The sequence below is a fragment of the Gossypium hirsutum genome, chromosome A12 (assembly GCF_007990345.1).
Source record: "Gossypium hirsutum isolate 1008001.06 chromosome A12, Gossypium_hirsutum_v2.1, whole genome shotgun sequence".
Taxonomy (NCBI): domain Eukaryota; kingdom Viridiplantae; phylum Streptophyta; class Magnoliopsida; order Malvales; family Malvaceae; genus Gossypium; species Gossypium hirsutum.
Window position 1 is genome coordinate 102284360 of NC_053435.1, and position 20134 is coordinate 102304493.

At 33.5% G+C, this 20134-nt stretch overlaps 2 protein-coding genes across 4 annotated transcripts; one reads left to right on the top strand and one right to left on the bottom strand.

Moving 5' to 3' along the window:
- Positions 1-1756: 1756 nt before the first annotated feature.
- LOC107946769 (inactive poly [ADP-ribose] polymerase RCD1) lies at positions 1757-7102 on the top strand. Of its 2 annotated transcripts, none has more exons than XM_016881225.2 (8): positions 1757-2340; positions 3181-3328; positions 3506-4769; positions 5039-5277; positions 5672-5775; positions 6261-6446; positions 6545-6640; positions 6740-7102. In XM_016881225.2, exons 3-8 carry the CDS (start codon positions 3628-3630, stop codon positions 6812-6814), a joined length of 1842 nt encoding a protein of 613 aa, XP_016736714.2. In that variant the 5' UTR covers positions 1757-2340; positions 3181-3328; positions 3506-3627; the 3' UTR covers positions 6815-7102. The 2 variants fall into 2 exon arrangements, with proteins under 2 accessions (XP_016736714.2, XP_016736715.2); XM_016881226.2 differs by having other exon boundaries at positions 5711-5775.
- Positions 6944-11333, bottom strand: LOC107946770 (probable inactive shikimate kinase like 2, chloroplastic). 2 transcript variants are annotated; one of them, XM_016881227.2, is made up of 8 exons: positions 10868-11333; positions 10187-10377; positions 9914-10108; positions 9423-9484; positions 8765-8831; positions 8575-8693; positions 8014-8190; positions 6944-7616 (listed from the first exon to the last, which is right to left on the bottom strand). In XM_016881227.2, the coding sequence occupies exons 1-8, from the start codon at positions 11078-11080 to the stop codon at positions 7498-7500; spliced, it is 1143 nt and encodes a 380-aa protein (XP_016736716.1). In that variant the 5' UTR covers positions 11081-11333; the 3' UTR covers positions 6944-7497. The 2 variants fall into 2 exon arrangements, with proteins under 2 accessions (XP_016736716.1, XP_040939295.1); XM_041083361.1 differs by lacking the exon at positions 6944-7616 and having other exon boundaries at positions 8014-8201; positions 10868-11331.
- Between the last annotated feature and the right edge of the window lie 8801 nt (positions 11334-20134).

Consider the following 20134-nt stretch of genomic DNA (forward strand, 5'->3'; position numbering starts at 1 on the left):
ATTAAACGGGCAAAGTCTCGACATGGAATAATCTGAATTTGAGATGAATTATTATGGAAATGTCCATGTTATATTGATATATGATGTAGAAAGCATATGTATATGAGAATTTTTATTCGATGAGCTCATATTTGATTCTTGATATTCACATGAAGTACATGACTAACATATTTTTTTGAGATTATATGTGTTTAGACAAATTATTAAAATTTCTTTGGATGAATTTTGCATGCTTACTTTTAATATAAATGAATGGTAAGTTAATTTCTCGTTATATGAACTTATTAAGCATAATATGCTTACCCTATATTATTTTTCCTGTTTTATAGTAATTCGGAAGCTCGAATTGATTAAAAGAGAGTCGGAGCATCTTCACACTATCCTTCAACTCATTTCAGTATATGTAACGAACTAAATTTTGGTATAATGGCATGTATAGGTTCAATTGGGCCATTGATGGTAAATATGTGTTTTGATTATAAATAGCCATTGAAATGGCTTTAATTGGATATACTTTTGTTAAATATATATATGTGTGGCTTCTTCATGTTTGTTGTGTTTGATGTGGTTGAATGATGGATAAGTTATAGGCATATTGATGTACGAGATGAGGATATATGTCATGTTTATAGCTTGATTTTGGTGAATTTAAATGTCTTGGATTGGCTTTTGAATGTGTTGGAATGCTAATGTAGGTGGAAGACCAAATGGGTGAGAAATATGGCTTAGAAATGACCTTGTTTTGTCCAAACGGGCGTGTGCCGTGTGTAACACACGACCTAGCACATAGGCGTGTGTTTTGGTCGTGTGTTCCCTGCATCTTTAAAATTTCAAAACAGAATGCTCATAATTGATCACATTGGCGTGTGGCTTGGCCGTGTGACCCAAGTCAAAGAGTTACATAGGTACGGATATGGGCTGGAACACGACCGTGTGCCCTATTTCGAATGCCCATACGAACGTGTGTCCCCTACACCTTCGAAAATTTTTGAGATTTTTGCGAAAAATTCTCTAAGTATTTAGTTTAGTCCCAACTTGTTTCTAATGTATGTTTTGGGTCTCGAGGGCTCATATAAGGGACTTTATGAATAATTTTTGACATAAATGTTAAATAGTGTGAAATGTCTATATTTGTTCTGTATATTCCGGTAATGCTTCGTAACTCTGTTCCGACGACAGATATGAGTTAGAGGTGTTACAATAGCAGTATAAATGAATACCTCTCTTATTTTATATATCTTTTAATTATAATTAGTATAAATAATAATATTTTGATAATTTTATTTTAAAACATAAAAATAAAAAAATCTAAATTTCAATGTTTATGTTTTAAAAAAATAATTTTTAACAACATTTCTACTCTAAAACCTATATATTTTTCATTAGTACGGTGAAAAAATAATTTTGATTTCGCCACAACAATGAAAAAATCGTTAAGTATTTTTGATCGATATTGCGACAAAAAGCATTTTTGAACTTTTTAAATAAAAAGGACCCACAAATTTTTAGAGCATCGGCTACGAGACACGCCGAAAGCCATCGTCCGTTGGACTGTGGAGTCCATGCGTCTTCACTTGATCACAATTTATAAGGTTGCCACGAACCTCGCTTATCTCCTTCTTTTCAACTGGGCCCACTCTATGAATTATTTTGTCAAGGTTATCATTCAAAAAAAAATTATAACACAAGTTATTAAGAGTGTATTCCCACTCTACCCCAACAAAAAGTTTTGATTCCCCAAATAACCCCTCGCAACAACCGCCTCTGTGTATGATTTCTTCAATCCCGAAAATGACCCTTATCTACCCCAAACGCCAAACCAATCAAAATGTTTGTCATCCAGGGCTGAACTCCGGAGTCAAAGCAAACCACGGATCTTAAATACTCCAAACAATACCGACATGGTGGTGACAGAACAATGTATGACAGCAGGTAAGTTTATCATCCCCCCGCGCAATATGGAACGTTGATGTTCCGATTCGCCCTTGCTTTTTGTCCAAGTAAGGGAGATTAGAAGAAGAAAAAAGAAAAAGGAGAAAAAAAAATTATTCACGGAAAATATCAAAAGCAAATGAGAACGGAGAGACACAAAGACCGCCGACTCTGAAAACTCCGTCAACGCTAGAGCGATATAAGAGGAAGACTCGTTTCTATAACGGCGTCGTATATCATTCAGTGTTAGGGCTTTTTTTTCTTTTTCTCTTTCCCTTCTTCCCTCCCCTCCGCCTTCTCAAAAAGAAAAAAAAAGAAGAAAAGAAAAGAAAGATAAAAGAATAAAAGTAAATGAAAAATTTCTCTCGTTTGAGAAGTGAATCACTACAAAATATATATCTTCCGCAGGTAATATCTTTCATTTTCTTTTAGTTTAAGGTTAATTTTCTTTCTTTTTTACTGGATTCGATTTTTGAGGGTGGATTCGGCATAGATCGGGCCAGATCTTGCGATCTGCATGTTGTTGAATTAATTTTGTTGAACGACTAATTTGTTGATGGTTGATTTCTGTGAATATTGCTTTTTATTTGGGGATCAAGAAAGATATTTTAGTATGTTATTTTGAGAAAATTATGCTCTAGGGTTTTCATTTAAATTTTTTCGATCTTGCAGTGTTTGCAAGAAATTAAGATTTTCTGAACTCTTTATTTTTATTTTTGATTTGTTTCAGCTTTTCGAGACAAGAAAAATGTTTAGTTTGTTAATTTAGTTTGTCAATCCTCAATCCTCAATCTCAAGACTCTCAAGTTTTTTACGAGAAATTACTAGATTTTTTTCTTGGTTTCTGATTTTTGGCTCAATGTTTCTTGACTGTAATCGGCGTAGAGGATTTAAATTTCTAAGATTCTTTTGGTTGTTTTAATTTTGCCTCGAAGGCTAACGGTGTTTCGTATAAATTTTCGTATTTTGTTACTCTTGTAGAAAGTGCTCATTTTTTCAAGTCAGCGCTGTTTCTGTTTCACGATTATGTAAAAAGTGATGTGGCTACTTACTCTAACCCGTGTGAAAGTTTACGATTTATTTAAGATCAACTTGATGTTCGATCTGTAAAATATGTTGCTAAAAAATAAAGAAATAAAAAAGAAACCAAATAATTGTTGAACCATAATTTATGAAATTCTTTGTTGAACCATAATTTATGAAATTCTCTGCCACAATATTCTTATGTGCTCTTTTTTTATGTAATAGGAGGCAGAACTACTTAGGGCTGTAGAGTAGAAACCGGAGGTTGCTTTCTCTTTTATGAATTTCTTGTAAAGAATAAAGAAGAGAAAATGTACAAGATGAACATGTGCGACATGGATATGTACAGCATCAACACTAACTGCAGTTTTAGGTATGTATTCCTTTGTCTGTATGGTTATTCTGATAAGTTCCGTTTGATATGCTCTCAGCCACTATGTTTGAAAAATTGGTTGTGCGCAGTCTGAACTTTGTTACTTATGTTCCACGGTGTGAGTTGTGATATTTATGTCATTTAATGTCCTAACTATTATGTTCATTTCATTTTCAGGATTTTCATAACAAGTTTTAGGAGACAGTTTCTTTTGGTTTGGTAGAAGATAGGCCTCATAGTCGTTTTTACATTAGAAGCGTTGGTTTTAAGCTTGTTGATAGGGATTGATCTAGGTAGAAATGGAAGCACGGAACGCCATGGTATCGGATAATAAGCCTGGGTTTCTGCACAATATGAAGAGAAAGCGGGCTGCGCAGCATTCAACTTATTTTCCTGGAGCTTCGCATGTGATATTACCACAATTGCCCAACTTGTGTTTACCATCCGAGAAGCGTGGCAAGCTGAGGAGATTAGAGGATCACAAAGGCAAAGTTGTTAGTTGTGCTCATCCTTCGAAAAGATCTTTGCTGCTTTGCTATTCAAATTTTAAGAAAACTGGCATTCCGAAGCGCATCATGTTCTTTGAGAAAGGTGAATGGACTGATTTTCCCAAGGATCTCATTGCTTCAATTAGGAAAGATCTCATCACAAAGAAGCCATTTATTGAGCTGGAGAAAGATGGTCAATCTTTTGTGCTTGATTTCTTGCATATGTTTCGACTGGATGGGAAAACTGGCTTGAAACAACCAATTGCTTGGATTGACGAAGCAGATGGCTGTTTCTTCCCGGAGACTTTTTCTGTAGAGGATGAACTATATCAGGCTCATGAGTATGAGAGTGATCATGAATCTATGTATAATGAATCATATGTTCCCCCTGAGATCAAGCTACATCTTGAAATTGACATTAATGGTGATCAATCTAAGTTGAAGGAATGTAGTGGGGAGTCAAGTTCTTTTGTTAGCAATTTTCAAATTGCTCAGAAACCTGCCACCATTTGCTGTGCCATAGAAGCTGAGGATAATTGCAACAGGGATGGTGATGCAAAACACAGCAAAATCATTGAGGATATTCAACAACCAAGGTTAAATTTTCCTGAAAAGGAGTTTGTGGATGTAGAATTTGGAGAACAGTTGGATTCTCAAACTGTGGAGACGATGTTCCTGTTGGGCATGAGCTCTTCTTGTGGTTCAGATATTATTGATATAAAGCCCTGCTCCAGTTCTTCAACACAATATAGGTTGGAGCGTTTCCTGAAGCAGGTTCAAATTATGAAGAAGTATCGTGGTGATGCAAATGTTCAGCATGCTTGGCTTGCTTGCTCTCAGTCAGACTTGCCAATCATCATGATGCACGGGCTCGGGGATTGTCGCCTTTCCAGAATTCCACACAAATATGGCACTGGTGTTCATCTTGCCACAGTAGAATTTACTAATACCAGGTTGGAGTTATTATTTATTTATTTTTTTGCTATGAATTCTTTTGAATATGCAAGTCTTCTATTGTTTGTTTTTCTGAGAGAATGATGAAAGGCTTCTACAATTATTCTTTTAATGACATAATACCTGTGAATGAAGGAAAGTACTATTGAACTGTCTCCTTGTTGCCTTTTTCTTCTACTATTTTAAGTTTCTTGACAGGGAACATTATCAACTTCCACCTTTTTGGTTAGTGGTTTTGAGGACTGAAGTTTATCTTTTGTCTGTGCAGTGCAAACTATTGTGATGTTGACGAAAATGGAATAAAGTACATGATACTATGTCGTGTAATAATGGGAAAAATGGAGCTTCTTCGTCCTGGAAGTGGACAGTGTTATCCTAGCAATGAAGATTTTGATAGTGGAGTGGATGATCTTCAGCATCCAAAGTACTATATTATCTGGAACATGAATATCAGCACTCACATTTATCCAGAGTTTGTTGTTAGTTTCAAGATCTCCAATGCTGAAGGTGATATATTTCACCTTTAGAATGTTGTTTATTTGATGAATATGTTCATTCTTCCTTTCTTTCATCTAACATCAAATTGGAAACTCTACATGGTGTTAAATTTTAATGGTTTGCAACTTAAATGTCCTCAAACGTTCTATCTCCATTTCAAACATGGATGGAAAATGTTTAAGTTTGTTAATTTAAAGAATCAAGGCTTCTTCCATGATGCGTTGATATCTCCTCTGGTGGGGCTTTTAGTTTTTTTTTCATTCCAGAATAACAGATCACTCAACTACTGGTTCAATGAGTTGTAGTTGGCTGTGTCTTCTGCAAATTCTGTATGACTATCATATGTTTCCTTTTTTGAAATATTTCAGTTCTTTAGTTCTTGAGGTTTATGTTGTTCCCACAGGGCATTTGATTGGAAGTGAGACTAATCATGCTGTTTCAGGCGTCACTGCATCTACTCCAGGACTTCAGGGTCGTTTACCAGTATTATCATCTGCCGGTGAATTGGTGAGTAATATATCTGAATTATGCTTTTCTTCTCTCTCTCTCTCTCTCTATATATATGTATGTATGTATATATGAATGTATATATTCAGTTTGACAACATGATGGCCTAGGCCTTATGGTAAGTAGGATAATTAAAAGACTTGATCCTACTCTGGTGGACGACACTGGTGTCTGACAATGTACATACTGTGGTTATGTATCATGCTATTTATGAACTTGTACAATCGGGAATAGTTTGGTTATTGTAAGGGTATGTGTTTCAAATTTGCAAAAGTTGCAAAATAGCATTTGGCTGTTTTTAATATCCCGACTTATGCTTGGTTCCTGCTGATTTATTTGTCTGCTTCTTTGTCCTGCAACAAAGTGCCATTTCTGGTTGCTGTGTGCTGTTTTTAGCACTCAAGAGTTTTATCATACGGCAACTCAAATCACCTCTGCATTAATGATAGTTGCTGTGTGCTATGTGATGTTTTTTTTGTCCTTAGGGGAGTATTAATCACCAAACCTCAGAATCAGGTGGATCCCACGAAAATGATCCTAGCCTGGGTTCAAACACTTCAAAGACCCCTAAATCTCCTTGGATGCCTTTCCCAATGTTGTTTGCTGCTATCTCAAACAAAATCCCTCGTTCAGATATGGATCAAGTTACTAATCATTATGAACTATTCAGGGTATGTTGAATCAGATGATTTATTGTTAGCTCCATATGCTTAAAAAGAAAAAGGTTTTTGATTCTTTTGCATTATTATTTTTTTTGGACGCTTATCAGGCAAAGAAGATAAGTCGTGATGATTTTGTCAAAAAGCTGAGATTGATAGTCGGAGATAGTTTGTTGAGATCAACAATAACATCTCTGCAGTGCAAGGTATGATTTAAACTTTAGGAATGATTTATCAGCTCTATAATGCAATAGGTTGATTTTGATATTAAAGTTAAACTAATCAAGTTTTCTGGCTATTTTTAGTTTCCATCTAGACATGAATTAGAGGCGGCAGCAGCGGCAAAGCAGAAGAACACGAATGGTCCTGGCGGCCTTTGAACGTGGTGATCTCAAGTTGACGGTTGTCTTTCAGTTTGGTGCTTGTTACAAAATGTGTCGACATGATGTGGATATGTTTATTGAAGGTAATGTTTCTCGTAATAATGGTGTAATTGCTAGGTGTCTCTCTAGTAATGAGGATTTGGCTATGCTGACGACTTGTTTTCATCGGAACTGTCGTGTTAGACCCGCGCATTCTAGTGTGTGTGTGTGTGTTTTTTTTTTTGTGGTTCTCAATGTGGACTCGTTGCTTTGTTATCGTATAATACAAATTGTTGTTGCCTGGGACTTACAATTTTTTTTATCAGAGATGTGATAAAGCGGAAGTTTTTGAGGTGTTTCAAAAATGAAGACGTCTTAAAATTCCACTTTGTTAAGTCAAAGATGAGCCAAATCTACTTAAAATACGGTGTGCCTTCGCGGATGTGCATGTATAATAAAAAGACTTTAGACAGCATGAGAAAAAAATGCTCTTTCAGATCACATAAAACTAGTAAACCGCGAGGAACGTTGCTTTTTTCTCTTCTGGTAGGGTCAATGCCAGTGCCATAGATAAAAGATAAATCTTCACAATAGATAAATTGACCTAAAAAATAAGCATGATAGAAAAAAAAAAACTCTCTTTTAGATCACATTATATATATGATATAAAATGCAAAGCATGTTGGTGTTTAAAATGAAAATTAATTTTGCAATGTAGCAGGCGGGGGTGCATCAGTAGCAGTTGATGGATCCCACCCCGGTGGTTTGATGTTTGGCCAATCCCCGCGACATCCTAACCTTATATAAAGGCTCTTCTTACCTGCTCAAAAACACGCTACTTAGCTCACTGAGCAACAGCAATTTCTACTAAATAATTGCTTGTTATTATTCAAATTAGATAATAAGAAATGAGGTTTAAGTTATTCCTTACACGATTGGCTAGTTCCTTAAAAACTTAAAAGCGCAAAGGGTCTTAAGGCCAAAGGCCACTACTCACTGTTTAGGAGAGAGGGTTTTGGGTGGCACCAATGCGGTCTTTCCAGTCAACACCTACAGGACTGCTTATTCACCCGGTCCAAAATATCTCCTTTTTCTTTTTTTACTTGGAAAGTAATTTACTCATTGGAATATCTTTGTGCAACACAAGTATGCACCAGAGAAAAACTGAGGACTAAGGAGGTCCTATAATTTTGATGAATGGATAGATAGATGGATACCTGGAAGTTTCTTGTCAGATAGAATTAAGCGTTTGAGGGCACTCAAGGATGCCTGAGCTACACTTTTGGCATGATCAGCATCCCAACCCTGGAGCTTCACAACCACATCTGCATTCGTGTAGCCAACATTACCATCTTCAATGTGCCTTCTCGCTTCCTCCTTTGCTGAATCCTCATCTGCACAGTGACTGCACGACTTAATATAAAAACCATTCTACTCCCTACTTTTTATCCACCTTTACTTCTTCCACAAGTATTAGGGGCCTAATTACAGTTAATGGTACTCATACCAGCTAAAATGAGATGCTTAGTATGCATTTTGATGCACCCAAAGCTTATAACAGGATTGCTTCATGTAAAACTCAGTTTGACTTTCTAGGTAATCATTTATATTTTTAAAGAAAAAGATATTGCGAAAACACAGGATTCATACTATGTCAATAAGCAAATCAGTTGGCCCGAAATTGTTTGAAACAACTTGACCAGCAAGAAACAGATTGATGACTGTAGCTTCAGTCTGTGACAGATAAATAAATTGATACAAAGTAAATGCAAATTTACCTGTAGCTTCAGTCTGTGACAACCAAATGCTAAACCCTGAATAAAGATGTCTCCATTTATCGGTCCTTCCTGCAGCCCCATGAGACCCTCCTAAGGTTGCAACAACAGCCCGGACATGACTGCCAGGACAAGCAAGCCAAGGTGATGCCTTTTTACATGTTTTTAATAATAACTGAGACATACACCTTACCAACTTAAGCTTTCTAATATTGCACTTTCTGCTTCAGCCACAGAGTCAGAGCCTTTAGCGAGCACCCCTGCGACAGATCAAACTAATTAATAGCTGCAAGCTGGTTACGACATAGCACAATGAGTTTCTAGAAAACTGTATATTGAAATATCATTTCATGAAATAATAGTAAATCTCATTTTTCTTTGAGAAGTATAACTTCAAAGTAGTAATTAGCGAAGATATCTATAATCAGTGGCTAACATGATCGCGTATGAATTACATAGCTAAATTGTGGGAAAAGGTGCGCAAGCTCTGACATAAGGATTTGTACTGCCATACTGTACAAGACAAGATGAAGAATGGCAACTACCTTTCTCATCAGTGATTTAACGAATCCACTCAACATGTGCATGGAGATTAGATGTAAATATGAGTGACATACTTATAGACTTGTGGTGCTTCTAAAGAAAATTTTATCGACTTTTAGAACTACAGATACAGAAAGGCGGAGAGGAAAACCAGGGAGGCATATCCATATCCATGAATGTGTATCATTTATGTAACCATGCATGAGTGATGGGATTGAGGTCCAGTCATGTGCATATCCTTGGGACTAAGGAGCTAGGGTTAATGATTAAGCATCCCACATTTAGTGAAACAGAAAGATGTAACTCACATGAATCAACAGTTTGCTTGGCAAAAGTTTCTAATAGTTCTTTTGTAACGAGTGGCGTGTACCTGCGATCATATAAACTTATTAAATGGTAAGGGCAGAGGACATGTGCGAAATAAATGTTTGTTTGTACTCATTTATAAGCCATTCAAGGTACAAATATAAAATATAGCTATAACACAGTTTTTGCTTTTAAAAACTAAACCTAGAGTATTACTATGCCACTCGAATTATCAACATAGTTTGAGGAACAATGGCTACTTTTCATTTCATCTGCTGAAATTAGGATGACAGGCAGGAAAAGGAGACAGTTTAATTTAAGAACACATGAAATGGAAATGTTATAAAGGAGAAGAAGCAACAAATATTCATTTCATCTGCTGAAATTAGGATGACATGCAGGAAAAGGAAGACAGTTTAATTTAAGAACACATGAAATGGAAATGTTATAAAGGAGAAGAAGCAACAAATATGTAGTAGGACAAGTGGGATACCCGAGAGCAACAGCGAGTTCTCGGGCCACTTTTTGGTTAATTTCAGTGGAATCCCCAACAATGTAAATTGATGTTCCTTTAAGAAGTTGCATAGAACCAGTTGACAATGATTCCCATGATTCCATAATATCTGGCCATTTCAGAATCGGATCCTGCTTCTTTAAGCTAATAACAAGTTGATCATCGTCTATATACCTGCTTAAGACAAGACGGTAAATCTAAATGCGTAGTGATCTTACATTAATGAAGTTCATTCAAAATTCAGCGGCAAACCATATTGTTTCAGCAGGCTTTATTTTCTCAAACAGACTATTAGTATCTATAAGTGTGATGATGGACCCAGCTTGCTGTATTTTGACTGTTAGAGAAGTACCATCCGCATCTACAAATATATCTTTAGCACTTAGAACATCTTGACCACCAAGTTGCAACCTTAGTTCCACTTCAGAAGACCCATCAGAGAACTGTATCATGCTCCATAGTTAAGTATGGCTAAACAACAAATCCCAAATTGTAAAAATGATTGGGAAATCAAAAGAAAAACATTCTCAAATTCATGAACTCCGATATAGAAGGATACCCCTTGCAAGGTTTGTTATCATACATGGGCACAGTCAATCTAATGAAATGAATTACTATACAAGTTTCATTATAGGTAAAATTCAATGGGCATAATTATTTGGTTGTACTGATAACTAAACTTATAGTGACCCAAACTAGAGCTATATACAAGTTTGATTCGTTCAGATTCAACCTTGTTTGGATTATTACACCATAAGAGCCCAACAAAAGGAAAGCAGAGAGAAAAAAAACTTAGGAATAGACGAACAAAAAACAGTTCTAGTTCCTGTATCAGTCTTTACTTAAAAGCAGTAGGCCTAGTCAATTTAGCTTTGAGGAAAACAAGTAAGAGGAAAAAAGGAAAATAGATTAAAAAAGGCAAAGATTGTTGACCTCATAGTGCGTAGTGTTGGTGGAGGAACAGTTGCAGGAGAAGCCACGAAGTGGACTGATGGGTGTGACTCCCCCAGAGTACCGACGAAAGGCAGGAAGGTGGGGTTTTAAGAAGTGAAAAGAATGTGTTTTGATAGAGAAATGAAGGGTTTTGGTTGGGTTCTGCAATGACAAACAAAGCATGGAATCGGCGCTCGCAACTGCACTAGCCATTGCTTTACTTTCATCTGATATTATGGGCAATCAAAAGGAGAGAGACAGAGTGGATAAGAAATCAGACAAGTACCGTGTTTCAACTACTGGGCTGAATCCAACAGATTGAAGTTGGGTTCATGGCTTAACTTCCAACCCAAACATGCTTTGTTGTTTTCATTTCATCTTTGAGGTTAGAGGTGGGCCAACACACAACTTGTTATGGATTTATTTTTTCACCGAAGTACCAGTTTTTGATCCGATCCGATAATACACCGGAAGAAGCAAGAAAATGTTCCATTCGCTTTAAATGCTTACATACAAGCATCTGAAATCTTCCCCTTCCCCCCCTAAATTACTAAAGCATACCCCCAAATTCCTAACTTTCCTTTTCAATCTCTGCATAAATAAAAAAAGGGTGGGCATATCATCACATGAAATGTTGTTAAAACCATGGGATATATCATTAATGCAATTCCAAATTAATACAATTCAATACTCTTCTTCTTTGCCTTTATATGACCATATATCTAACCACTCCACCATCTTATTTTTTAATATTTCCTTTACAACATTCTTTTGGTGTCAGTCAATTAAAGAGCTTACCAAAACCGCCTTAATTAACACTGTAATGCATATCATTAACTTTGGACCAACATTACAATCAATGTTGTATTCTTTACACGCCTTTAATACCTTATTTAATTTAGACATAATCTACTCATTGATTTTAAAGTTATATATATATATATATATATTATTTTAGTATTTATTTTTTTATCAGTCAAGTCAAGCAAGTAAACCTTGATGTTAAAAATTCATCTCCAATGTCTCAACTTCGAGAAGGAAAACTTCGAGAATTGTTGGCATTACTAGGCATTATAAAGGAGGAACAATGAAAAATAAAATAAAGAGATAGAATGACGTAAAGGAAAATAAAAGAATTTTAAAAAGTATTTTTTAAAGTTTATATGACGTGGCAGACTATTATTAGTTGGGATTTTTTTAACAAATATAAAATTTTGGTATAAAATGGGTAATGAAAGAATAATTTAGATACCATTTGTGATTTGTGACAATAAAATGTTTAGGCATCAACTTCGGAAAAAAAAGTATGGTTTTAAGTATTAATTCGTGAGTTAAGTTTTTCTTTAAAGAAGAAAATAGTCTTAACGACATAACTAACGGTTGGACTAACGGAGGTGCCAACTTGTGAAAAAAAGTTGTTTAGCTATTACTTGTGGCTAAAAAACTTGGGAAAATAGTATAATTTAAGTACTAATTTGTGAATTAATCTTTTTTTAAAGAAAAACTTTAAGAGTTCAATTAAAGGAGGTATGGACTTAGATGAAAAAGAAATTAGGTAGTATTTATAAGAAAAGAAAAGAAATAGAAAGATGAAAAAAATGATTAAAGTAGGAAGAAGTGAATTAAAATTGTAATTAAAAAGGGTTGGAAAATTATGGAGGAATAGAATTTAGGAAATAAGTAGGAAAATGGTGGTGAAAAAGATAAGAAGATTGTTGGTGGTGTTGTAAATTGTAATTATTCTATATTTAGTTTGTTTGTACGTTAGAGCCCTTATTAAGTGCCGGGCAGATAAAGACAGGACTGCCCTTAGGAAGGGGAAGAAAGGGACGTATGGTCGCCATCACACTGCCCGTGTTGCCCCTTTTTTTACATATATATTACTAGTTGAATGAAACGACAGAGCTTTTGCTGCTGTTTTTCTTTTTTCTTTGTTGCAGCAGCAGCTGCTTCTGCTACGCTGACAACGCTGTCAGCGAGGCATCAATCATAAAGCAATGGATTGCAATATGATTTTTGCCTTAATTCTGGCGCCCTTTTTTCCCCTCTCTCTTCCCTGACAGTGACCCTGTGTCTTTGACCATATCCACCCCCTTTGGCTTCCACTTTCTGCAACGTGTGAAATGCATTTTAAGATAATGTAGCTTATCAACGTTGTGTAATTATTTATTACATGCCTTCTGTTTTGTTCCACAATGAAGAAGAAAGAAGAATGGCTCCCGCGAGATTCTCGCCTTATTATTCGTCGTCTTGTAACCAAATTCACACTCGCATAAACTAACTTCCTATATTACACCTTCAACGGGAATTAGGATGTCAGAACAGATTTTATAACGGTCCAAATCCTTTTCTTATTTACTACTTTTAAAATTATCATTCCACCCAGTTGAAAAGGTAAGAGTTTTTGATTCACTCCTTCAATTAAATTTAATTTTGATGTAATTATAGCTTAGGTTTTCACAAAAACGTCTAGACTGTGTAATGATAATTCTTTGGGTGGGGTTGCATAAATAAATGATATATGCTGGCATCCAAAGAGAAAGTTAAAATTATTTAATTACTTCACGAAATTGAAATTTCCGACATATAAAGTTGGAGGTGGACCAATATGCTTTTGCATGGTACGTGATAGTAAGGTATAATAGGGCTCTTCTATGCATGACAAGGATTTTACTCTACTAATTAATTTCAGTTTTCACCATTAATCTGGGATTGAATCTTAATTCAAAGGTAAGATTATATTATTTTCAAGTTAATGTATTAAAGTACAATTGGGTCTTTGTAACGGGCCATTTATTACTGTTATCTTCTTAAAAAAATTTTCCTTATTCAATGTCTAGTATTAGGTTTGGACAACTTGGAAAAAAGTAGATTGATAGACAGCATTAAATAACACCTTTTTGTTGGGATCTAAAATTGAGAAAAGTGAGTGGATTTTTTCTTCTTTTTAAGTATTTAAATCAAGTTTTTGAATCTTGAAGTTGGCAATGTTAGGATTTTATTACTCAATCCCATAGATATAGACTTTTTTTTAATAAGAGGGAAGGAGAATAAAATTTTCTAAATTTAGATTTTGGAGTTAAAATGAATAGTAATGTTTTAGCACTAAACAAATGGGGCTGGTGGACTAAAAAAGGCAAGTTTGTTTGAGGAAGAAATAAATAGTTGTAAATGGCAAGAGCTAGAAAAGGCAAAGAAGGGAGTTGAATATACCATGCATCCATTGTGTGACATTATGACTTTAACATTGGGCCCTCTTTCCCTCCCACATTTTCATGCAAAAGTTCTCGAGCTACTCAATCACTGCAAAATATTTTAATTTATGAAACAAATTAAAAAAAAGGTTTCTTCATTAGATGAAAACAAAGAGCGTCAAATATATAGGTGGAGGTGACAGGGTGGGTGCAGGGAGGGGTCACTATCCCCTTATTCAAAGAGCCCAATAAATCCGATGGCTGACACCCTCTTCACTCGTCCACATCAACCCAACTTGATGTTGGTACGTGTTCAAAAGATGGTGGATAGGGAATGAATGAATGAATGAATGATAGTGTAATGATGATAAAATTATTATTTTGACATTCTGTAGACTGTGTTTTCTGAATATATAACACTGGTGAGTGCTGCAGCTTTGATTTATGAATAATGGATGGATGGATGAATTTTTACTGGCTCTGACCCCCATAACCAAAACAAGAGTAAAAATGAACCCCACTGTACGGCCTCTCTTCCCAATACTGATGGCCCTGGTTTCATTTGTTTGAGTAGCTCAAGGCTTTTAGCCTCTGTCTATTGTTTTACTTGTTCCCACTGCTACTCCACTTTCTTCCTTTGCTTCTCTCTGTTTCTACTCCTCCCTCCAAAATCAGCAATTTGATTTTGATACATTATTTCTTTCTATTCTTCAAATTCATAAAAACGTTTTAAAATTTTATTTAAACTCATGGCATGTGTGAATGAGTTTGTGCTTCTTTTTGTTCTATCTATTTTTCTTTGAGGGAATTGGGTACCGTCCTATATGCCATAGGAGGCCGGAGAGTGTGGTGCATATCTTGGTCAATTTCAAACTTTTTACTGTGCTACTCTCTCCCTATACGTATAGTTGAGGCCATTCAACTATATATAGTACACATTTTCAGCAGCTGAACAAGAGGGATTTAATGTTCTTTCAATGCATTAATATTAAAAATTAATCCTATTTCAATATATGTTCTTTTCTCCATCAGGGGCTTGCTTATTATAGACTTCCTCTAATTCACTTTTATTAGCCTTCGTCAAGACCTCAAATCCAAGGAGTAGTTAGCTAGTTAAATCTGAAGTAAAGCACCCAAATCCCGTTGAGGTTCAATATCTGAAAATGAGAAAACCTCATTAATGGCTACCAAAACAAGGATTAATTAATCTTGAGGGTTTCTTAAATATTCATATCTCTTGGCGCCCTTACGACCCATTTGAGCTTAAAGTTGTTAAAAGTCAACAATCATGACTTAGTGCTTCATTACTGGATGAGTCGACGTTTGATAATTGAAGCATAGCATTGCCAATTCCCTTCATAATTTATTTGATTTGTCACCATCAAACTCATTCATTACAAAATAAAGTCTTCCAATTTGTCTTTTGCATTCAATTCCTCCAACTTTGCTAAACATTCTATTTACACGTAATTCCTTTTATCTTTACAATATTAAAAGAGAAGAGATTAAATGACACTAATTGAAATCGTGTCATTTAAATACCACACAACATACTACGATATAATTATAATATTTAATAAAATAATATGACCCATTAAGCTCAAATTTTACCAGATGAGTGAGATAAAATAACAAAGGTTGTGGACTTATTGGGCTATCAAAAAAAAATATTACAAGTTCTTGTATTTTTTAAAAAGTTATAATTTAGTCATTCTATTTTTATTTTTAGGAATTTAATTCTTCTATTTTTCAACTATAATGATATTTTGAAATAAAAAAAACTACTTATTTGATAGCCATGTAATTAAAAAAAATAACATTATAATGAACATAAATTTAACAATATAATTTTAACCGTGTTAATAGTTTCACTTAAATTTTGATATTTGAAAAATAAAAGAACTAAATTTCTCTAAAAAATGACTAAATTCTAAATTTATAAAGAATACAAGGACATATGTTATATTTTAACCAATTACAAAGGGTTGAAAGGTCAAAGTTAAAGAAAAGCAGTTATGATCCGGCCCTGATAGTCCAACAATTATTGAATTAGAAAGATGAAAAGCAAGTCTACAAACTAGAAAGCCTATTTACATACCATGATTAGTTTTCAAATTAATGCCATAAATTCATTCAAACTTCTCAACTCTGTGAAATGAGGTCTACTCGTAGAATTATTTCATACTCTAAATTTATAAAAAAAAATTATTTTTTTATTTTTATCTTTTTTAGTGTTTAAATTTATATTTTTGATCAAATCACTCTAAAATAAATTAAAAAATTAACCGTTTGTTAACTTTACTGACATGACATACGCGTGGATTACCACATGAATGTCACATAAGCAGTTAATTAAATTTTAAAATTTTAAAATTAAAAAATATTTTTAGAAAATCTAAAATTATTAAAATTACTAAATAAATATAAAAATATAAAAATTCAATCAATTGTTGATGTAGCATACATGTGGCAATTCACGTATATGTCACATCAGTAAAATTTAAGAAATTTTTCGTTTATTTTGAAGTGATTTGACAAACAATTCAAATTTAAGAAATAAATGAAGTAAAAAAATTAAATAAAAACAAAAATAAATTTTAAAAAAAATTAAAGATTCAAATAAATTATTATACCTAGAAATAAAACTTTTTGAAGAAATTGAATGCAACTCCCTTCCCCAATTCATAAAATAACGAACCGACTAAATAAATATTGCCTGTAGTAAAACATATTGCTAATAAATATATTTGGCACACATGTAATTTTGTAGCCAATGTAAAATTTAGCAATGATGTTTACCTATTTTGTTAGTTTCGAGTTAAATTTAACTCTCAATTTTTTAAAAAGTCAAATTTGGCAATCAATATTTTGTAAAAGAGTTAAATTAATTTTTTAACGAAAATACGGCTAAAATATTAAAATTTTAAACATGATAGTCCACTTGACAATTCAAATGTGCTTCATGTACTTTTTATTAACTTTTTATATTTTTTTATAATTTTAAAATTATTTGTTGGCATATGCGACAAATAGTACCATGAAAACATGGAGTGCACGTGAATTGTCAAAAGGCTAAACAAGAAAAATCGAAAAATCAAAAACCAACTTGAATTGATGTGTTTGTACAATTTATGCAATGTTAGTTTAAAAACCTCAATTATTCAAAGCCAAAACAAAACCTATTTTTTATTTAATTTATAATTAATTTTATATTTTTATGGTATAAAAAATAAACATTTTATATTTAAAAATAGTGAAAATATTTTAAAAGTTGTTGAAAAATTATTGTATTTTAGAAATTTATACTTTTTTTTTGAAATTAAATAATATTCAAAAGCCATAAATAAAGTTTATTTTAATATTAATAAATATAAAATTCTAAACCCAAAATTTAATATGAAAAAAACCTAAGATCTTGAATTGAATTGAATTATAACGGACAGTTAAAAGAGTTTAAAAAATCTGATTGAATTGAACTAATATCATGCAGATAACCACATTAACATCAATAGAAAAATAATGTTTTAATTAAAAAAAATTTAAAAGAATTAATGGTGAAATTAATAAAAATGTAAATATTGAAGGAATATGGGTTAAATAAAAATGAAGTGAGTGGCATGTGGGTGAAGCCAAGAATAGGGATTGTGAAAGAGTAAAGAGGCAAAAGTCAAGCTTCCTTCCCTGGACCTTGCACAAAAAAGTAATAGTAATTTAACTCAACATAATTTCCATTTAAAATAAAGAAACGAAAAGATTGAAGAAATAAAAGAAAGAGGGGGAGAGGTGTCATGATGAAGGCAATAATTGCTAAAAAGCTACCATGCAGGGAGGAGTGTAATAAAACGGCAACGTGGCGGCACCACAATCATCATGTTTCTAATGAAGACAGCCGGCTCTTTCTTCGTTTCATTCTGTCCTGTCCACTTCAAAAGTTTGAAAACTCCCCGCCACTACCCTTCACGCGCCTATGGTGAGTGAGTGAGTGAGGGGTCCATTTCTCTGGTTTATATATTGTCCCATATGACTTTGAAAAAGAAAGACCGACAAATTTCTTATTTTTAAGTAAAAATAATTTCCCACCAAATATTCACTTGTCCATGCAAAAGCAAAAGATAAAGCTAAATTCCATGCTACGCAGGTATTGGCCTGCATGCACACACACAAAAAAAAAACCCACTTTTTTCCTTTTGTTTTGATTTTTTGTTTTTTTTTTTTACTTTGATCAAAATATCAAATCATTGTTCCTTTGTCCGAATTTATTTCTCAAAATCCCATATTTATTTGGTCAAAATATTATTTAAATTTGAGTATTATAGATAAATAACAAGAATTTTTTCATTAGTTAAAATGTTTGATCCAATTCAATTGAAACCCACATGATTACAGAACACCAAACATCTCGTACCCTTAAAAAGAAAAAAACCCAACACGTACTTTAGTGAGGGTTGGTAAGAATGATTACTTGTTTAAGGTAGATTGTAAATTTTAACTAACAAATTTAGTAGTAATGATTAAGTAGATGACTTTGAAGTTAAGTTTGAATTAGAAAATGCTGGGGAATCCTAATTACGATCCATATAAAAACATTGTACGATCTATAAACATACATCTCCAGCATTCAACTTGATCCAATTGTGTAGGATTTCTTTTTTACATAGCAATAACATTAGAAGATAAATAGTCACATATATGTTTAATTATAGTGTTGATATACGATTTCAGAAGGTGGTAGGAAAGTGTAATATGGACGCAAAGGTTAGGTTACATCTGATTTGGTTGGTGGTTAAAATTTTTATAGATGCATTTTCATGATTAATATTATACACAATACTAACATTTTTATCATGAGATATGGACAATACCTTTCATTAGAGGAATGTAATGTATCGACTCTAAAATAAATGATACTTTGAAAATTGATATATCATATAGATCCTTAATTTTAAATAATTAAACCTTAATTAAATTCTTTAAAAATTTTTTTCAAAACCCCAGAAAGTATAAGGATTGATACGATGAATTGGGTTTACATTTTGTTGGTAAGAAAATGCATGAAATGATGTTTTATAGGTTGCACGGTTGAAAATTGATGAAATTCCTAATAGCTTTTTAGTATTGCTTTGATTTTTTTGGCCATAACTTTATTTGATTCTTATGGGTTGTCTGGTTAAAGCTAAATCCCATTATATCACTTTCTTCTTGCTCAGTTTGATTTTAATTTATCGGTTTTCTAGCCTGCATTTAATACTTACTTTGATCCTTCTGCTCCATTAATATCTTCCTCACATGTATATGACTTTCGGTGGTATATATATGTATATGTATATTTCTTCTTAATCCTTATTAAAAATAAAATACATGCACATCACTTATTTCAATTCCCAATAAAATAAGTGTCTCGTGTGACAATGGGGCCTGTAAGCTTTAAGCCAAACCTCCCTTTGTGTAAGACCTCAGCAAAGCAAATAAAAGTTGAAAAACAAAATAAAGGAAAATAAAGGAAAAGTTATTCCTTCTTTTATTCTCGTGGATTTTAACACCAACACCCTCTTCCCCACCCCTTTCTTTTATTTTATTTTATTTCCTTTTTCTTTCTTTTCATCTAATCACTTTATCTTCTCCCATATGTGCTAATGCTTAAAGTCTTCAAGTAACCTAATCAAAGCAACTCAAAGAGAGAGAGAGAGAGAGAGAGAGAGAGAGATCCATTTCCCCCAAAGGTTTTATGAATTTTAACCCATTGCCTTCTAAAAGAGAGTATGCAAGTTATCTCACAAAAGCCTAAAAGTTTATGGCTAAAGTGACATCCAAACCTAAGTAATGAGTTAGAATCATAAGAATTACTTATTTATAATGTGTGAATCAGTGATTTTGCTTCTGTCTGTGAACCGTCACGTAGCAAAGCTTTCCTCTTCGTCACGTACTTCTATATGGTTTTAGTAAGGAGTAATGGTTCCTATTGGACCATACATATTTTTATTATTCAACCATGTATCTTGTGCAAGGCTTTACTTGTTTTAGGGATTGCCAAATGTTGAAGGAGATTAAAAGATTAATAGCATCATTTGTGGAC